Genomic DNA, 16,894 nt, shown 5'->3' on the forward strand with positions numbered 1-16,894 from the left:
ATTTGGTGATCTAACCCCCCAATTCCAACCCTTAATGCTGAGTGCCAAGCAGGGAGGCAATGGGTCCCATTTTTATAGTCTTTGGTATGACCCGGCCGGGGTTTGAACCCACAACCTTCCAGTCATAATTCAACAACATGCATGCACGTTCTGGATGAGGCAGTTCACAACACCCAAAACTAAAAAAAGAAAAAAAAAAAACTGCTAGCTGTAACTTCACCAAGCCTAATCTAATGGAGACGTTCTTGGAGTAAAAAAGTAAACTATGATGGTAATCAAGCACAAAACTGATGAGAAATACAGTAGCTATAAAAATAACATTTGATATACAATCAGTGAAATGTTTGCACTTCAGAAAACACAAATATTGCTGTGACAGGAAACTTCTGAGAACCTCTGTGCTGAACAGAGAAACCACAGTGGTCGGTTACTTCTGTTTTCCGGTTCGACAGTAAATGCATTCATCCACGGAACTAAATTTTCATACAGTGGTTGCAAATAAAACAAGAATATAATCAGGATTATACCACAAATCCATCTGGAATTACGATAAAAATCAGAAAAAATGCGAGAGAAATGACTTCAAAATTCAATTTACATTCAGAGCGGGGAAATGAAAAAGAGCGACTGATCACATGACGTTTGCTCGTCTAAAACAGGAAAACCAAAAACTTCCTGCCAACTCAGACACACAGGCAAATAAAGAAAAGAAATCCGTGAGCAAATTATGAACCTTAGGAACTGTACCATACACATGTAAAGGTAAAAGACGCTTTGTTTTATCCTTATTGTTTTTGTGTTTTATGTTTATGAAGAAAAAGGGATGGTCTGCTTAATTGACACCTATATTATATTTATTCATCAATTTGTTTCACAGTATTTGAAATATGTGGGAATTTGAATTTTGCATGGGTATTACATGAATCACATGAAAGAAATCACAAGTGTGGCATTAAATATTCTTATAATTATTTATAGTGGAATATTATGAAGATGCCTTATTGTGTTACATAATATGTAATAGAATGATGCTAAGGAAAATACATATACTACATACGTATTACATATGTATTTTCCTTAGCATCATACGGCGGTTCTAATTCAAACAAAGGCACTGATTTCATCAGATTAAATAGAATTCACCAAAGATATTCATTTATTTGTTTTTCCAGACATGAGAAATGATTGTGAAGAAAAGTACCTGTGCAAAAGAGGGGGGGGGGGGGGGGGGGGGGGGGCGGAAGCAATGTGGGCTGAATATAAAGGAGCTTTTGATGACTTTCTGTGTCCACTGATATCGAGAATTGTCCCCCTACTATTAGATCTTCAGTGAGTTGATTTCATCCTCAGAAGCATTCATGAATCTTAGCGAGGAGGAACGTACTCCTCTAATGATCAGAGACCGTGGAGGCAGCCAGAGGTCCAGTTCAAGCACTGGTGCTACTCTGCAAGTACACTTGTACTTCTTCCCTCCAACTAAAAATGCAATGACAATACATATATTATCTGGCCAAGTCTCTGCTGAAAATGTTTGCATCCAAGCTGCCAAAAGATGCGGTAAGATGACAATATATTGGTGGTTAAAAAAAAATGTCTCCCTCTTATAGTCATGCTATATTTTGTGTATGTGCGTGTGTTTATTTCTCAAGGAATCTTACCAGTTTATCAAAGTTTATTTGGTTTGGCATCTGGTGGTCTCTCTTTCTGGTACCCTCCATCACATATGTTCAACACAGAAGAAAACATACAGGTCCACTTCAGAGTGAGGTTTGTATATTTAGTTGGCCAGTTCTTACGTCAGTACTTCAGAAAGGAACAATAAAAACCCCTCATCAATGTGAACCTAGCAACTTTAAGTCAGACATGCTAACTGCTAGCGATTCAATTTATTTTTTCTGACACTTCTACATTGAAAATGAAAGTTTTTCTTTCTATGACGTTTTGGCTTCAAAATCTCAGGTTCTCAGTTAAACCACAATATTGTATCACACACTTAATTTACTTTACTTTTGAAACACAATTTGGTTTTGGTCAATTTTAGACCAAGCCTTATCTGTGATTCCTATACAGGTTTTTCTTTGGAAACTGGTATGGACAGGGATCAAGAATGTCATACCGCTACAGTCTAACCAGAGACACAATTAGTCCTGTGCTTGACTACTCTGTCATTGACTATCTCTTTGCCCAGGTAAAGAAAACATGAGCTATAATATATTTACTGGGAAGCCTTATGTTGAAATGTATATTTTTTTATTCATATCTTACTGATTTCTTTGGTTACGTAGGTACGAAATGATTTCATCACAAGTGAAGCTGGAGTGGCTCCACCTTTGAGTGTTCAAGATGAATGCCTTGGCTTGGCTGTGCTGGACTTGTGGAGGATAGCAAAGGAGGAACATCTGAGTGTTAGAGAGCTCTGCAAGATCACTAGGTAATTGCAATATTTACACACAAGTGTGATTCTCTTAATTTGTGGAAGTGGTCTTGGAATTGGATGGTCTTCTACCTCAGAGTTCATTTTCTGTGCAGCAGTTTTTACCGACTACCTGTCAACTGGTTTAATTTGAAATAAACAAGAAATGTGCGTTATCTATACCCTCAGCTACAAATCTTGCCTTCCTGAGTCACACCGCCATGACATTCAGAAACGCAATCGCCTGGATCGCTATCGAATCAGAAATGCTCTCCAACGTTTCCTGAAAAAGCTTGGAAATAGCTTTGTGGACGAGTACAGCCTGAAACTGAAGTACTTGGTTCAAATGGCTGGCATCGTTCCCACTTTAGGAAGTGAAGTATACCACGTCAGCGCTGGGTCTTCTCACTCCACTGGAATGTTCACCCATGTGAAAGTCTCTGGGGAAATTGGAATTCAAACCAGCGGAAGTCGTTATCCTGATGGTTCCTTGGTGAGCTCAAAATTATTTCTCTTGTGAATCGTGCCACAATCTTGACCACGGGTGTCAAACTCATTGTAGTCATAGTTTCTTTCGGGGGGCCATTATGACTGTCAACCCAAATAAATGTATGAGCACCTCATATTATATACAGTATAAGCTACAAAGCAAACTGACAAATAACTTGTTTTCAAATCAGACTAGTAAAAACTGGTCAAATATTAAAAAAAAAAAAAAAAAAAAAAGAAGATATTTTTAAAAGTGAAGACAATTTGCAATTCTAGTCATGACACAAGCATTTGATGCACAATTTGTCTTCACGGGCCACATAAAATGATGTGGCGGGCCGTATCTGGCTCCCGGGCCTTAAGTTTGACACGTGGTCTTGACGATTTGATTTGGTTGGGGCAACACAGTGACCAATGCCAGGTGGTTTACAAGTCTATATCAAAATTTTATTGGTTCGAAACCCAGCTCCATTCTTCCCTCCTGTTATGCAACTTTTCATATTTCCACTGTGCTTTTTTTCGGCCTTTCTCAGCTGGCAGCTAAATATGAAATAGAATGTACCACATATACTCATCTTGCTCTGTAGGAGTGGCAGAGTTTCTGTGATTTCCAGGACATCATTGCCATCAGTATGAAGCGGGTAGCTCAAGAGCAGGGAAACAGCAGGATGGTGACTGTATTTCGTCATGATGACAGATACATGGTCAGTCGTTTTTTAGTGCGGATTGTGCCCAAACATTATTCAGAAAAAATGTTAAATTCCCAAGCACTACTCTTTCATTTGCATCAAAGGAAGCCAATTTCCAGACTCGCAGAGAAGCGCTCTCATTTGTGTCGCTGGTTGATGGCTACTTCAGACTGACCACAGACTCCATCCACTACTTCTGTCATGACACTGTGCCTGAAAGTATTCTGGAGGATATCAAAAACCATTGCCACGGCCCAATCACGTAAGTTCTGTTGACAAATGATTGAACTCAGACCATATCACCTATGAATGACATTTTCAATCAGATCGGAATTTGCAGTTGACAAGCTGAAAAAGTTCGGTGCTAAAGGTGGAACATTCCTACTCCGGCAAAGTCCCAAAGATTTTGATAACTTCTTCCTCACTGTTTGTATTCAGGTAAATTGTGCTTTAACGGCATACCAAGATACCAACCACAAGATTGTAACCATGTTGTGTTTATGTTCGTCAAGACTCCGCTTGGACTTGATTACAAACATTGTCTCATCGTTAAGAATGAGCACTATCGTCTTCCTGGTGTCCAGAAGTCCTTTTCCAGTTTGAGAGAGCTCACCAGCTTTTACCAGCAAACAAAACTTGTGCTGGATAACGTGCCTACCAAGCTCGGCCATTGCTGTCCTCCCAAACCCAAAGGTTGCTTTCTTCTGAACTGAATATGCTATGCTAAGTATACCAAGAACATAAGATATATACACATCAAAACATCAAAACTTCCAAGCCAATTTTAAGAGATGTGGCTTAAAATTATGCAATATAACAATTGATTCCGGTTTCTCTGTAGAGCTTACAAATCTCGTCATCATACGCAACGGAATCTCTGTCGAGGTCCGAGGGTCCCCAACACCTGAGAGGAAAAAGTTCAGTCATATCCAGTTCCACATGATCAAATATGAAGACCTAAAATGGGTATGTTATTGTAGCTGCAAAACTGTCTTCCGATTGTATTGCTTCCTGGAAATTACCATCATATACTACCTCTGTTATGATGATCTACTTTTTGTGAGACTTGAGGATTATTTCATCTTAAACATTTTTAATGTTTTACTAACAGACTAAATTTTAGGTTCTGGTTTTCTTAACTCTCATCACTTGTTTGCTTAATCTGGTCTATGCTTACTCTTCCTAGGGGGAAAGCCTTGGACAAGGATCCTTTACACGAGTTTTTAAAGGCTCTAAAACAGACATTCGTGATGGGGAGAAACATGTGACTGATGTTCTACTTAAAGAACTTGATGGGGGTCACAAGAACTGCTGGGAAGTGAGTTTAACTTGATCAGAGAACATACATAGATTGTTTGATATATTGATCTATCAATCAAGTTGCATCCACATTACATGTGTGACTTTGTATTATCTGTCACTCAAGTCCTTCTTTGAAGCTGCCAGCATAATGAGTCAAATCTCACACAAACACCTCCTCTTGGTTTATGGCATCAGTATCCATGGAACAAAAAGTAAGTTGAAACCTAAATGCAGGTTCAGGACATTTCCCTTTACTCCATGCTGTTACAAATGTATCTGATATGTTTAAGTAAGGAGGTTCTCAATGTGATTTGATTAAAGTACCATATTTTCCGGACTATAAGTCGCTCTTGAGTATAAGCCGCACCCCCGGCCAAACTATGAAAAAAACTGTGACTTATAGTCCGGAAAATATGGTAGATTAGTTTTGTTTTTTACATCTGCAAAAATACACATATGCATTGATAAGTTTTATTCTTCAAGATTCACTGCAAATTACTGGAGCCGTGTCCTGTTGCTTTGGTCTGAGTTCTCGCAGCTGTTAACCTTCCTACTCTTTACAGATATAATGGTCCAAGAGTTTGTAAAGTACGGGGCCCTCGATCTTTACCTGAAGAGGGGGCGGTCCGTGTCAGTGAGCTGGAAACTTGACGTAGTCAAACAACTTGCATGTGCTCTCAACTTTCTGGTGAGTAGAGATTTTCAATGTGGATGATGAGACGTTTAAAAAACATGACGTTTGTTATTGAAATACGTTGTTCTTGCAGGAGGAAAATAACATTGTCCATGGAAATATCTGTGCAAAAAATCTTCTACTGGCCAGAGAAGGTGACACATCTCAGGGCATCTCTCCTTTTATCAAGCTAAGCGACCCTGGCATCAGCGTTGCAATGATGGGCAGGGATGGTGAGAAACTCCTCTCATCTACTAGTGACGAAAAAAGGTGGTCTGAGATAACATATCCTTAATTGATGCCCACAAGAGAAATTCAGAAAGTATTACCTATCACAGAAGGCAGAGTGTACTATTTGTGTTCCATAAATAAAGTTAGTAATATATTGTAATTTTCTATTGACACTATATGATAATTTCAGTTATCCTGGACAGAATTCCTTGGGTTGCCCCGGAGGTGTTGGAGGCTCCAGACAAACTGACCTTGGAGTGTGATAAGTGGAGCTTTGGTGCCACGGTGTGGGAGATTTTTAATAATGGCAATGCTCCACTGCAAGACTGGGACCTTGAACAGGTACGTACATCACTTCATACCCGAAGATTAAATATGTATTTGTATAAAATGTTTCAAATGGTCTTGTTGTTTGTAGAAGCAGCAATTTTATGAGAGTTTCCAGCAGCTGGCGCCCTCTCAGTGGACAGAGTTGGCCGAGCTGATCAGTCAGTGCATGAACCACAAGGCCGTCTTCAGACCGTCATGTCGTAGCCTCATCCGTGAGCTCAACAGTCTCATCACATCAGGTGCTGATGAAGTTTTTGTCCTACTTCAGGTTTAGGCCTCTTCACACATTCTGCTGACAAAGTGGCCCAAACAAAACTCTTACAACCATGACTGACATTTATTTTCTGTTTTCTTTACAGATTATGAGATACTTCATGCCACTGAGCCTGTCACCCTCAACCCTGTGTGTCAAGCATCTAGTCATGCACTGCAGGACCAGACTTTGTTTGAGGAGCGACACCTACGGTACATCTCCCTACTCGGAAAGGTACACATGAAATGACTTAAGTAGGCTCCATACGACAGAAATATGTGACCCCATGACAGGGCTCTAGAATCGTGTTTTTCATGAGCACAGTGGCCACTGGCACAACTAGAAAATTTAGGTGCATAGACTATAAATCAATTTGTGAATAAATATTCACATTTTCACTCACCTTTACTATATTGCTAAAATTTACAGAATATAAATGCATTTTTAAAAAGAAAGACATTTTAAGGGTATAAAATGAATAATTTGAGTCCAAAATTTACATGCACGACAATTACTGATCAAGTTAATCTGATGTCTTTTTTTAAACCGAAGGGAAATTTTGGAAGCGTCGAACTGTGTCGTTACGACCCACTGGGAGATAACACAGGCGAGATGATTGCTGTGAAGAAGCTCCAGCCTAATAAGGAATCAACCCTGGAGGACTTTCGTAAAGAGATCAAAACCCTCAGCATGATGTGCTGCGACTACATCGTCAAGTATAGAGGGGTCTGCTACAGCATGGGTAACACAAATATCTGTCAAAACTATTTTGCTTTCGATGTGACAAGCTTGCGAACAAACACGTCATGTTACATATATAGCACCTTTCCACGTTTCTCGTCTTTGCGGCATTCTGGGATTTGGTTCCGAACTTCATTGTAATTTAGAGTGCTTGAAGCAACATCGAAAGATAGTAACCTTGAATTGTGTTTTCAGGGCGGCTCACGATGAGTTTGGTGATGGAATATTTACCACATGGGAGTCTTATTGTGTATACACAAATCAACCGACACAACATTAATACCAGGCGCATGCTACTCTTTGCTTCACAGATCTGTAAAGTAAGATTTGAATATATAATCTTACATGCAGTTTTCTTGCTTGTGTGAATTTAATGTTGACTATGAAGGAATGCAAAATCTTCATGGTCTAAGTCTTCCAACTACTATTTTAATGGAAAAAAAATTAACTCTTGTCTCCATGCTAGTGTTGGAGAATAATGCTTCCAGGAGGGCATGCATCATATTCTATGACTACAAAGATGCTGCTCAACCGTTCATAACTTATCTTGCATGTTGTTCTTCTTTATCTCCAAGAACAAGAACAACTAAATTAACAATTAATAGAACAATTTTCATTGAGGGGGGAGTCCAACAGAGATGTTCAAACAATTGGAAAAATAGTTGTGGGCAGTAAAAAAATCTTACTTGTTTTTCCCATGCAGGATGTGTAGGCAGAGATGATGAGTGATGTGTCAAATATGTGTTTTTATCTTCCAGGGCATGACATACCTGCAGACATTACGCTATGTGCATCGAGACCTTGCTGCCAGAAATATCCTTGTGGCTAGTGAATCACTGGTTAAAATTGCTGATTTTGGACTGACCAAGATTGTTCCTTTGGACAAAGAGTACTACAGAGTCAAGCAGCCTGGAGAAAGTCCCATCTTCTGGTGGGTCTTTTCATTTTGGAAAACATGAAGGGAGGCCAGTTTTTGGTGAATACTGAAAACATTTGAGTTGTCACATCAAAATATAAAACAAGATCTTAGCATCTCAATTTTTACTGCCCTGTACTTAGAGGCTTTGCTTCTTGAACTTGTTTTTTTTTTTAGCTCCTCTAGATAGCTAGAGAGTGTTGGTTTAAAGAAAGGGGTTGAAGAAGTTCAGGTTCAGATTTTAGTTTTAAACTCTAAAGAATACATGTTGAGCTCTTGTCTCACGTGTATACATTTTGATGTCAGCAAAAATAATTTACTTCACTGTTGCACTGCATTTGGAGGGACGTAATAGTCAATGATACATCTGTGTTCAATGCAGGTATGCCCCAGAATCCATCAATGAATTTAGGTTCTCCCAAAAGTCAGATGTGTGGAGTTTTGGAGTTGTTCTTCATGAGCTCTTTTCCTACTGTGATGTAAAATCCAGCCCCAAAAAGGTGAGCACTTTTACACGTGTGGTTGGCCTAATTAATCTCAAACCATGCATGATCATTTGTGCATGTTTTAGCTATGTTTGCAGGAGATTGGAACTCATGTGCATGGATTATCCGTTTCAATACATCTACTAAATATCCTCAAGGACAACTGGAGGTTGCCTACCCCTCCAAACTGCCCACCCAAGGTAAAGAGGGGGTTAGCTGTATGCACTGTAGTATTAGTACATCCACATACAATGTCAATGAAAATGTCATTATCGCACCAGGTCTACGGTTTGATGAGGCAGTGCTGGGTTTACAACTTTGAGGAGAGACCGTGTTTCTCCAGCCTGGAGGATCAAATAGAAATCATCATGCAAGAAGAGGCTCAGAGGGAGATCCCGACAGGGAGATCCTCTCACACTGCTTCCAAAAATGTCACCACATCATGTTTACAGCTACTGAGTGAACATTAAGATCATCTGTACAAGCGCTTTCCAGCAGGATCTCAATGGTTAAAACACACACAGGAAGGGAAAGTGTGGCAATAATCTTAAATTTTTCTCCATTTGTTAAAAAGTTTGAGTCCTGTTACCATGTCACATTAAAGTCATTTTAAGAAGACAATCTCCAGATCTGAAGTGTCTTTAATTGGCTTCTTTTGTTAAGGAATCTGTGTCTGAATTAAAGTGGTATTGTAGAAATTCAGAAATTCATTTAAAAGTCAGAAAGTGGGAATTCTCATTTTAAAGTCAGAATTCTGAGAAAAAAGCTCAGAATCCTGTGACCCCATTTTTCTTCTTCTTCTTCTTCTTCTTCTTCTTCTTCACTGGCTCTAATCCTTTTCCGTAAATCCGGGACATCTCCGTGATTTTTTTTTTAGGACAGACCATGAAAATCCGGGCCTATCAGGAAAATCCGGGACAGATGGCATCACGACGCGCAACCACCAGCCGAAGAAGAAAAAGGCGGAAGTTAGCACCACATCGCTAAGCGGAGGACGACCAATGGGATTTCGTCCGGTGTAGAAAAATGTGTAAAATCAGAATCCTGCGCGAGCTGGTCAAGCAGCGAGTAAACGTGGCCATCGAGGAGATATTTGAACTGTTTGACCAAACCCTCGGGGAGTACGAGGAGGAACTTTGCCGAACTAAAGCGGAGAACGTGCGACAACGCGAACTACTGGATACTGTTCTCAAACCCCAAGTCGCAGTACACGCAACAGGTTTGCGCAAATATGGTTAAATGTGAACGATGTATTTTCTTAGCAAATTGTCCCCGTAGCTTGTATATAGTGGATCGAATTGACGATTAGTTTCAGTCCACCTTTGCTCGCCAGCCTCCATCTTGACTGGCGCTACCTGCATTTACGGTCAGCTTTAGGAAAGGATGCACTCCTTTCGGACAGAGACGTGCAAAATCACACGCCATCTTGTTATGTGCGTAAAATGTCAAAGGTTAATTTACATGAAATCACAAAAGAGCATCATCAGACAGGTCTATTAATGACGATTCCAATGATAATTTTGAACAGGAAAAATACATTCAAGTCTCCTTTCAGTAAAGTAATATGACATTGAGTACATATGAATATAATAAAAGCCAAATAATGACTATTATTGCCGAGTGAACAGGGCACATGCTCATTTGCTTAAACAGGAAAAACAATCGACCACATGACAGCTCATAATTGGTAAACCTCATAATATAGCATCCTCGATTCGAGATACTACTATATTGATTTCTTTCATGATGAGACTGTTACAGTACCTTAGATGACATGTGACAAGTATGAGAAAACCCTCAAATCTATTCATTGGTCATGTATTTTATGCTGTGCAGACATCCAGCAGGTGTTGGTGCAGAATCAAGAGGCAACCGCTGAAGAGGGCGAGCCCCCATGCATTAAGGAGGAAGCGTGGAGTAGTCAGGATGGGGAGCAGCTTCAACGGCGGCAGGAGGAGGCTGATGTCAAGGCCTTCATGCTGTCCGTCGGCGTGCCTGTAAAGAGTGAAGATTATAGCCCTGAATCTCAGCAGCTTCATGGTGGGCAAAGTGAACAGAACAGAGAAGCTGACATTCCACTGTCAGATATGGACGAGGTGATGTCACAGTCGTCCAATACGGACCACCCGGAGAGCGCCAAAGAAACTTTGGAAAAGAACTCCCAAGGCGATGCAACGCATCACACAGACAACAAACAATTCAAGTGCTCCGAATGCGGCAAAACGTTTACACACAAAGGAAGTTTAAAAATCCACATGATCAAGCACACCGGAGAGAAACATTTTGCTTGCTCCTGCTGCTCCAAAACCTTCTACTTGAAGCATCACATGAACCAACACATGCGAATACACACGGGGGAGCATCCCTACTCCTGCTCGGTTTGCGCTAAAGGATTCCGAGATAAGTACAAGCTCATCAACCACATGAGGACGCACGTGGCCGAGAAACCTTTTGCATGCTCACTTTGTATGAAACAATTCTCCAGTCGGGCATGTCTGGCCTTGCACGTGTCAACCCACGCGGAGGAGAACCCAAATGCCTCCAGTAGATCCAATCAGAGTCAGTCACAAGTAGTGAGCAACTTTGCTCCACTTTCAGATCCGGAGGACAAAGACGCAATGGCTCCATTTTCTGATATGGATTGCAACGATGACAGCCAAGAGGCGGGTAAGAAGTCCGACGGCAACGACGAAAACAGTAACTTCATCTGCTCCGAATGCGGGAAAACCTTTGACCACAAGGGGCATTTCAACAGACACATGATCACGCACACTGGGGAGAAACTTTTCGGCTGTTCGTTTTGTGCCAAACGCTTCACCCGCAAATCTGATCTGAAGGTGCACATGCAAATCAAGCACACAGGTGACAAGCCTTTCAAATGTACTGTCTGTGCCAAAACCTTCCCTATCAATAGATATTTGATCACGCATATGAGGAACCACGACGCCCACCCCCCGTTTAGCTGCTCAGCATGCGGGAAGGGTTTCTCCGCCAAAGAAGAATTTGAAATGCACACCGCCACAGAGGTCGAATGAGGCGGATCGCAAGCGGACGACACGCCTCTGCACTCTTCGGAAACGGACCACAAAAAGAACTCTAAATGTGCCCCTGCACAACACGCAGGCTTCATCTGCTCCGAATGCGGCAAGTCCTTCGTCCAGAAGGCCACGTTGAACCGGCACATGCGAATCCACACCGGGGAGAAACCTTTCGGCTGCGCCGTTTGCGGCAAACGCTTCTCCCGAAACGGAGATTTGACCATCCACATGAGAACACACTCAACAGAAAGACCCTTCAACTGCACCATGTGTAGCGAATCCTTCTCCCTCAAGCACTACTTGAACGTGCACATGAAACGACACTTTGCCAACAAGCCTTTTGCTTGCTCCGTGTGCACCAAACACTTCAACACCAAGGCACACCTGAAGACACACATGAAGCGACACACGGGGGAGAAACCTTTCAGCTGCGAGGTGTGCGGCCGCTGCTTCTTCTGCAAGCGTGACGTCAGGACGCACATGAGGACGCACACGGGGGAGAAACCCTTCACCTGTCCCGTGTGCAATAAAGGCTTCTCCACCAAGACGTATGTCTCCATGCACATGAGAACGCACACCGGCGAGAGACTCTTTAGCTGCGACGCCTGTCATAAAAGATTCACTTTTAAGACACAAGTCTACAGTCACGTGTGTACCGGATATAAAACCGGCAATAACAACACTCCGTGACTTTAAACAGCATAGCAGACTGAATATTAAGTTTAAAGTCTTGTCGTGTTTTGTGTTTGACTATGGAGAATGATTTCTTGCCAAAACCAGACTGGCGAAAAAAATAAATGGGTAATTATATTTTTACGTTACTGACGTTAAAACAGCCTGTGCAGCTATTTTTTTTATTGTGCTCACATTCTCGATCTAGTTAAAGAATTTTAAAAAATACAGTTGTGTTTGATAATGATCATATTTTGCATGTGTTTTTACATAATATTCAGGTTTTAAATGATAGGTTTCATGGCTTAACATAATTATGTTAAAACCTGGAATGTCTGTTAAAACATAACTAATGTAATAACGTGATATGGAACTTTTTGTTTCTGGTATGTCACCAATACGCATGCGTAGCGAAACAATCTAACTCGCTGTTATTACAATTTAAAACAACGTCAGGTTTGATCAAGCACTATTTGTCGAAACAATACAATAAACATCAAATTTAAAAACTAGCAGGTATGGAGAAGGAAATCGATTCGTATTATCTAATTCAATCCAAAAGAGAGCAGCAAAGGGCTGCCGTGGATCTTAACTTCCGCCCAACTGCCACCGAAGAAGAAAAAGGCGGAAGTTTCGCGTCGCATCGGCGAGCGGAGCACGGCTAGCGGGATTTGGGCAGTGTGGAAAATGTGTAAAGTCAGGATGCTGCGAGAGCTGGTGAAACAGCGACTAAACGTGGCCGTCGAGGAGATCTTCCAACTGCTCGAGAGAACCATCGCCGACTACGAAGAGGAACTTTGTCGAACCAAAGAGGAGAACGAGCGGCAACGCGAACTACTGGACGCTGTTCTCAAGCCACAAGTTGGATTACACACGTCTGGTTCGTTCTCGAGTTCATCTTTCATGTCCGACAATAACTATTTGCTGCATTGTCTATTTAATATTATAATTATTTTCTTTGAGCTGGATGTCGTTGGCGTTTGCGACCACAATTTTGGCTTGCGTGTCTGCATTACGGTATTTTCAGTGGCGTTTTTTAACAGAAGCTACTCCAGTACAATTGAAGTCGTCCTGTGTTAAAAATTAATCACTTGATATTGTGCAGTATTTTATTTACCTTTTCAAATGACTTTTTCCACAGGTCATCAACTAAAATGATGACAGCCTAATTCCCCCTAAAAATGAATAAATTCACATTATCGTTGATGTTTTTATGTTCTTCAGACATACGGCAAGTGTTGGTGGAGAGTAAAGAGGAGCAGCAGGAGGAGCCAACAGAGCTCTTTCATGTTAAAGAAGAAGACGAGGATGAGGAGGAGGATGAGTGGACCAGCTTTGCTGTCAAGAGCGAAGATGACGGCGTTCCACGCTGCAAGGAGAGCCAAGGATGCGCAAGCTTGGAAATTGAAGCAAAAGCCGATACACAACAAGCAAACACCCGCTTCGCTCCACTAGACGCTGACGACGCCTTCTTCGCCTCTTCTGACACCAAGCACAGCGACGACGCCAGTGAACCTTCGGACCCTAAAAGTGACAACAGACCATTAACCTGCACGGAATGCAGCAAAACGGTTGCCAATAATTTAAACACATGCATGAGAACTCACAGTGGCCAGAAACCGTTTGCGTGTTCATTTTGCTGCAAAAGCTTCACCAGGAAGTCCGATTTGAAGGTGCACATGCAGATCAAACACACGGGCGAGAAGCCGTTCAGCTGTGACATCTGTGCTAAAAAATTCCCCGTCAAGAAATACTTGATGTTTCACATGAGGACGCACTCTCTGGAGAAACCTTTTGCTTGCTTGACCTACGCGCAAAGTTTTGCCATCAAAGGCGAATTGGAAGCGCGTGGCGCATCACAAGCGGACATTGCCGTCGTTGTGTCGCACTCCTCCGAGACAGACTCGAACCCCAGATCCTCCAAAGGCGACCCGGCGCAGCCCGCCGACAACCGAGGTGGCCCAAGGTTGGAAATTGAATCTAAAGTTGATGCACAACCATCAAACGCCTGCATCGTTTCACTATCAGACGCCGAGGATGCCATCTCCACCTCGTCCGAGCACAGCGACTATGCCAAAGAATTTTCAGACCTTAAAGGTGACAACAAACCGTTAATCTGCACGGAATGCGGCAAAGCGTTTATCCAGAGGGGAAATTTAAACAGACATATGAGAACGCACAACGGCGAGAAACCGTTTGAGTGTTCGTTTTGCAGCAAAAGCTTCACCAGGAAGTCCGATTTGAAGGTGCACGTGCAGGCCAAACACACGGGCGAGAAGCCTTTCAATTGTGACATCTGCGCTAAGAAATTCCCCGTCAAGAAATACTTGATGATTCACATGAGGACGCACTCTCTGGATAAGTATTTTGTTTGCTCGACTTGCGATAAAATGTTTGCCACCAAAGTCGAACTGGAAATGCACAGCGAGCGTTGCGGCGCATCACAAGCGGAGGTCACAGCCCCTGCGTCGCACTCCTCCGAGACAGACCCAACCTCAAAGCCCGCCAAAGGCGACTCGACGCAGCCTGCCGACAACGCGCAGTTCATTTGCGCCGAATGCGGCAAAACATTCAGCCTGAAGGGAACGCTGAAGCGACACATGCGCACGCACACCGGGGAGAAACCCTTCAGTTGCACCGTGTGCGCCAAAAGCTTCTCCACTAAGTCGGACATGAAGACGCACATGGCGACGCACTCGGGCCAGAAGCCCTTCGGCTGCACCATTTGCGGCGAGACCTTCTCGCTCAAGCAGTACTTGAAGATCCACATGAAGCGCCATTTTGCTGACAAGCCTTTCAGCTGCACTGTGTGCGCCAAGCGCTTCTTCACCAAGGCGCACCTGAAGACGCACATGAGGACACACACAGGGGAGAAACCTTTCAGCTGCGAGGTGTGCGGACGCTGCTTCTTCTGCAAGCGCGACGTCAGGACACACATGAGGACGCACACCGGGGAGAAACCCTTCACCTGCCCCACCTGCAATAAAGGCTTCTCCACCAAAGCCTACGTCACCATGCACATGAGGACGCACACCGGCGAGAGACTCTTCAGCTGTGACATCTGTCATAAAAGATTCACCTTCAAGACACAAGTTAACAGCCACGTGTGTACCGGCCAGAAAAACAGCCGGAAAGCCTCGACGGCGCTTCAGAAATAATATCAGATATTTTATTTAAAACAATTTTAAATGGTCCCTCACATTCTCAAGATGAACTCACCCACTCTACGCTGAAAAACTCAAGTATTCACACCCATTTTTGCCTTTTATGTTCTTCCTGTAATCGCCACTAGATGCCGCCAAAGCCCTGGCTAATAGGAAAGTGGAAATTGGTGTTAACGCGGGACTGAAGTAAATGGGACACTTCACTCTCTGACGATGCTACTAGCAAACAAACTAGCGCTGCAACTAACTATTATTTTAATCATCTGGCACATAATGAAAGCAAAACTGGAGTGAAACGGTCAAATCTTTACATCTTTCTGTATTTTTTTTCTAAAGTAAGGTATTTTATATTGCGTTTTTAATGTAGAAACAAATCCCTGAATTCACTTTACATGGTCGCTCGCTAAGTTTACATGTGTATTTGGGGTTCCTCCTAAAATTTCACTGTAAAGCTCATGTGTACGAACTTATGTGTCATGCAAAGACAATCTGTGATGTAGGTCAAGCTGGGTGTAAGAATAGAAATATATTCTAGGACTATTCTTACACCCACCCAGATAAAGTAGGCTATCTGCTATACATGTTGCAGTGAAATCATCTTGCTATTTTAAACCTTTAAATACATGACACTCTTGTAGCGTGATGACGAATACACATATTTTATGGGTGCGTGTTTATCAGTGGAAATTCCTTCCGGGCCTATCTTAAGCCCACTCCACTGTAATCAGTAGATTTGACGAAGAACCCGGAATAGCTTAGCAAGAGCACTAAATGCAATAGCGTGGGCCCACAAATAGATGAGAAGTGAGGCTCTCAAGCTGCTTCCCTTACCTCCGCTGTCTCTGGACTTGCTCCAAAAGTTGCCATTCTGAGCCCTGGGATGCTCCTCATATGGTCACAGTTGCCCTGCAGCCAAGCGTAGAAGCCCCCGGCTGGCACTGTAGCTCACTGTCTGATTTGGAAGTTCAGTCAGTGTCATCCAGGCTGTGATTTCCTCCTTAAATGACTAAAGTAGCTTAAGAAGTGTCATTTTTGCTTGGCGGGACAAAGATCTGACAGTCAGCAGTGAAAGGAAATACAATGCCTTCTTAGGATGGAACTCAGGCGCGGCAAATACAATGGGCCCCAAAATTGAGCCCTGTGGAACACCATACAACCGTGAGGCAAACATAGAAGTAGCATCTCTAGCCCTTGAGAGCACCACCACTAATGCACACTAATGCGTGGTGCTGGAAATAAGCCAATAGAATTGTTTGGTCTATCGTATCGAACGCTGCGGTCTAGTCCAACTGACCAAGCTCCTGAATCGAGCTTTGCACAAACGCCTGTTCAGAGTCCAGTTTTTTTTTTTTTTTCATCAGTTGTGGTAGTAGCAGGCCTTTGTCAAGAACAGAGCCTATTTGAAGAAACTTGCCATGGATAGTGTGAAATTGTACCTTTTTTGCCATATCTGCAGCTCCCTTGTTTTAATAAAACAGTGATGCACGAAAGTCGTTAA

At 42.5% G+C, this 16,894-nt stretch overlaps 3 protein-coding genes across 6 annotated transcripts; all 3 read left to right on the top strand.

Moving 5' to 3' along the window:
• The first annotated feature begins 621 nt into the window (after positions 1 to 621).
• jak3 (Janus kinase 3 (a protein tyrosine kinase, leukocyte)) lies at positions 622 to 9,143 on the top strand. Of its 4 annotated transcripts, none has more exons than XM_049726542.2 (24): positions 622 to 762; positions 1,323 to 1,557; positions 1,650 to 1,767; positions 2,071 to 2,188; positions 2,286 to 2,431; positions 2,603 to 2,906; positions 3,490 to 3,606; positions 3,696 to 3,853; positions 3,918 to 4,029; positions 4,104 to 4,284; positions 4,433 to 4,557; positions 4,778 to 4,909; positions 5,018 to 5,105; positions 5,457 to 5,581; positions 5,661 to 5,799; positions 5,988 to 6,139; positions 6,216 to 6,366; positions 6,487 to 6,614; positions 6,933 to 7,122; positions 7,317 to 7,441; positions 7,880 to 8,052; positions 8,420 to 8,537; positions 8,609 to 8,722; positions 8,804 to 9,143. In XM_049726542.2, the coding sequence occupies exons 2-24, from the start codon at positions 1,359 to 1,361 to the stop codon at positions 8,990 to 8,992; spliced, it is 3,402 nt and encodes a 1,133-aa protein (XP_049582499.1). In that variant the 5' UTR covers positions 622 to 762; positions 1,323 to 1,358; the 3' UTR covers positions 8,993 to 9,143. The 4 variants fall into 4 exon arrangements, with proteins under 4 accessions (XP_049582499.1, XP_049582514.1, XP_049582506.1 ...); XM_049726549.2 differs by having other exon boundaries at positions 678 to 762; positions 1,303 to 1,557; XM_049726557.2 differs by lacking the exon at positions 1,323 to 1,557 and having other exon boundaries at positions 654 to 762.
• A 240-nt stretch (positions 9,144 to 9,383) lies between these two features.
• Positions 9,384 to 12,744, top strand: LOC125972729 (zinc finger protein 665). Its single transcript, XM_049726686.2, is given in 2 exon segments — positions 9,384 to 9,741; positions 10,359 to 12,744. Coding segments are annotated over 2 exon segments (2,085 nt in total). The 5' UTR covers positions 9,384 to 9,548; the 3' UTR covers positions 12,251 to 12,744.
• A 37-nt stretch (positions 12,745 to 12,781) lies between these two features.
• Positions 12,782 to 16,886, top strand: LOC125972710 (oocyte zinc finger protein XlCOF6). The gene is made up of 2 exons (XM_049726645.1): positions 12,782 to 13,112; positions 13,457 to 16,886. The coding sequence occupies exons 1-2, from the start codon at positions 12,920 to 12,922 to the stop codon at positions 15,388 to 15,390; spliced, it is 2,127 nt and encodes a 708-aa protein (XP_049582602.1). The 5' UTR covers positions 12,782 to 12,919; the 3' UTR covers positions 15,391 to 16,886.
• Positions 16,887 to 16,894: the final 8 nt, after the last annotated feature.

Source organism: Syngnathus scovelli, chromosome 10 (genome assembly GCF_024217435.2).
Source record: "Syngnathus scovelli strain Florida chromosome 10, RoL_Ssco_1.2, whole genome shotgun sequence".
In the NCBI taxonomy this organism is placed as follows: domain Eukaryota; kingdom Metazoa; phylum Chordata; class Actinopteri; order Syngnathiformes; family Syngnathidae; genus Syngnathus; species Syngnathus scovelli.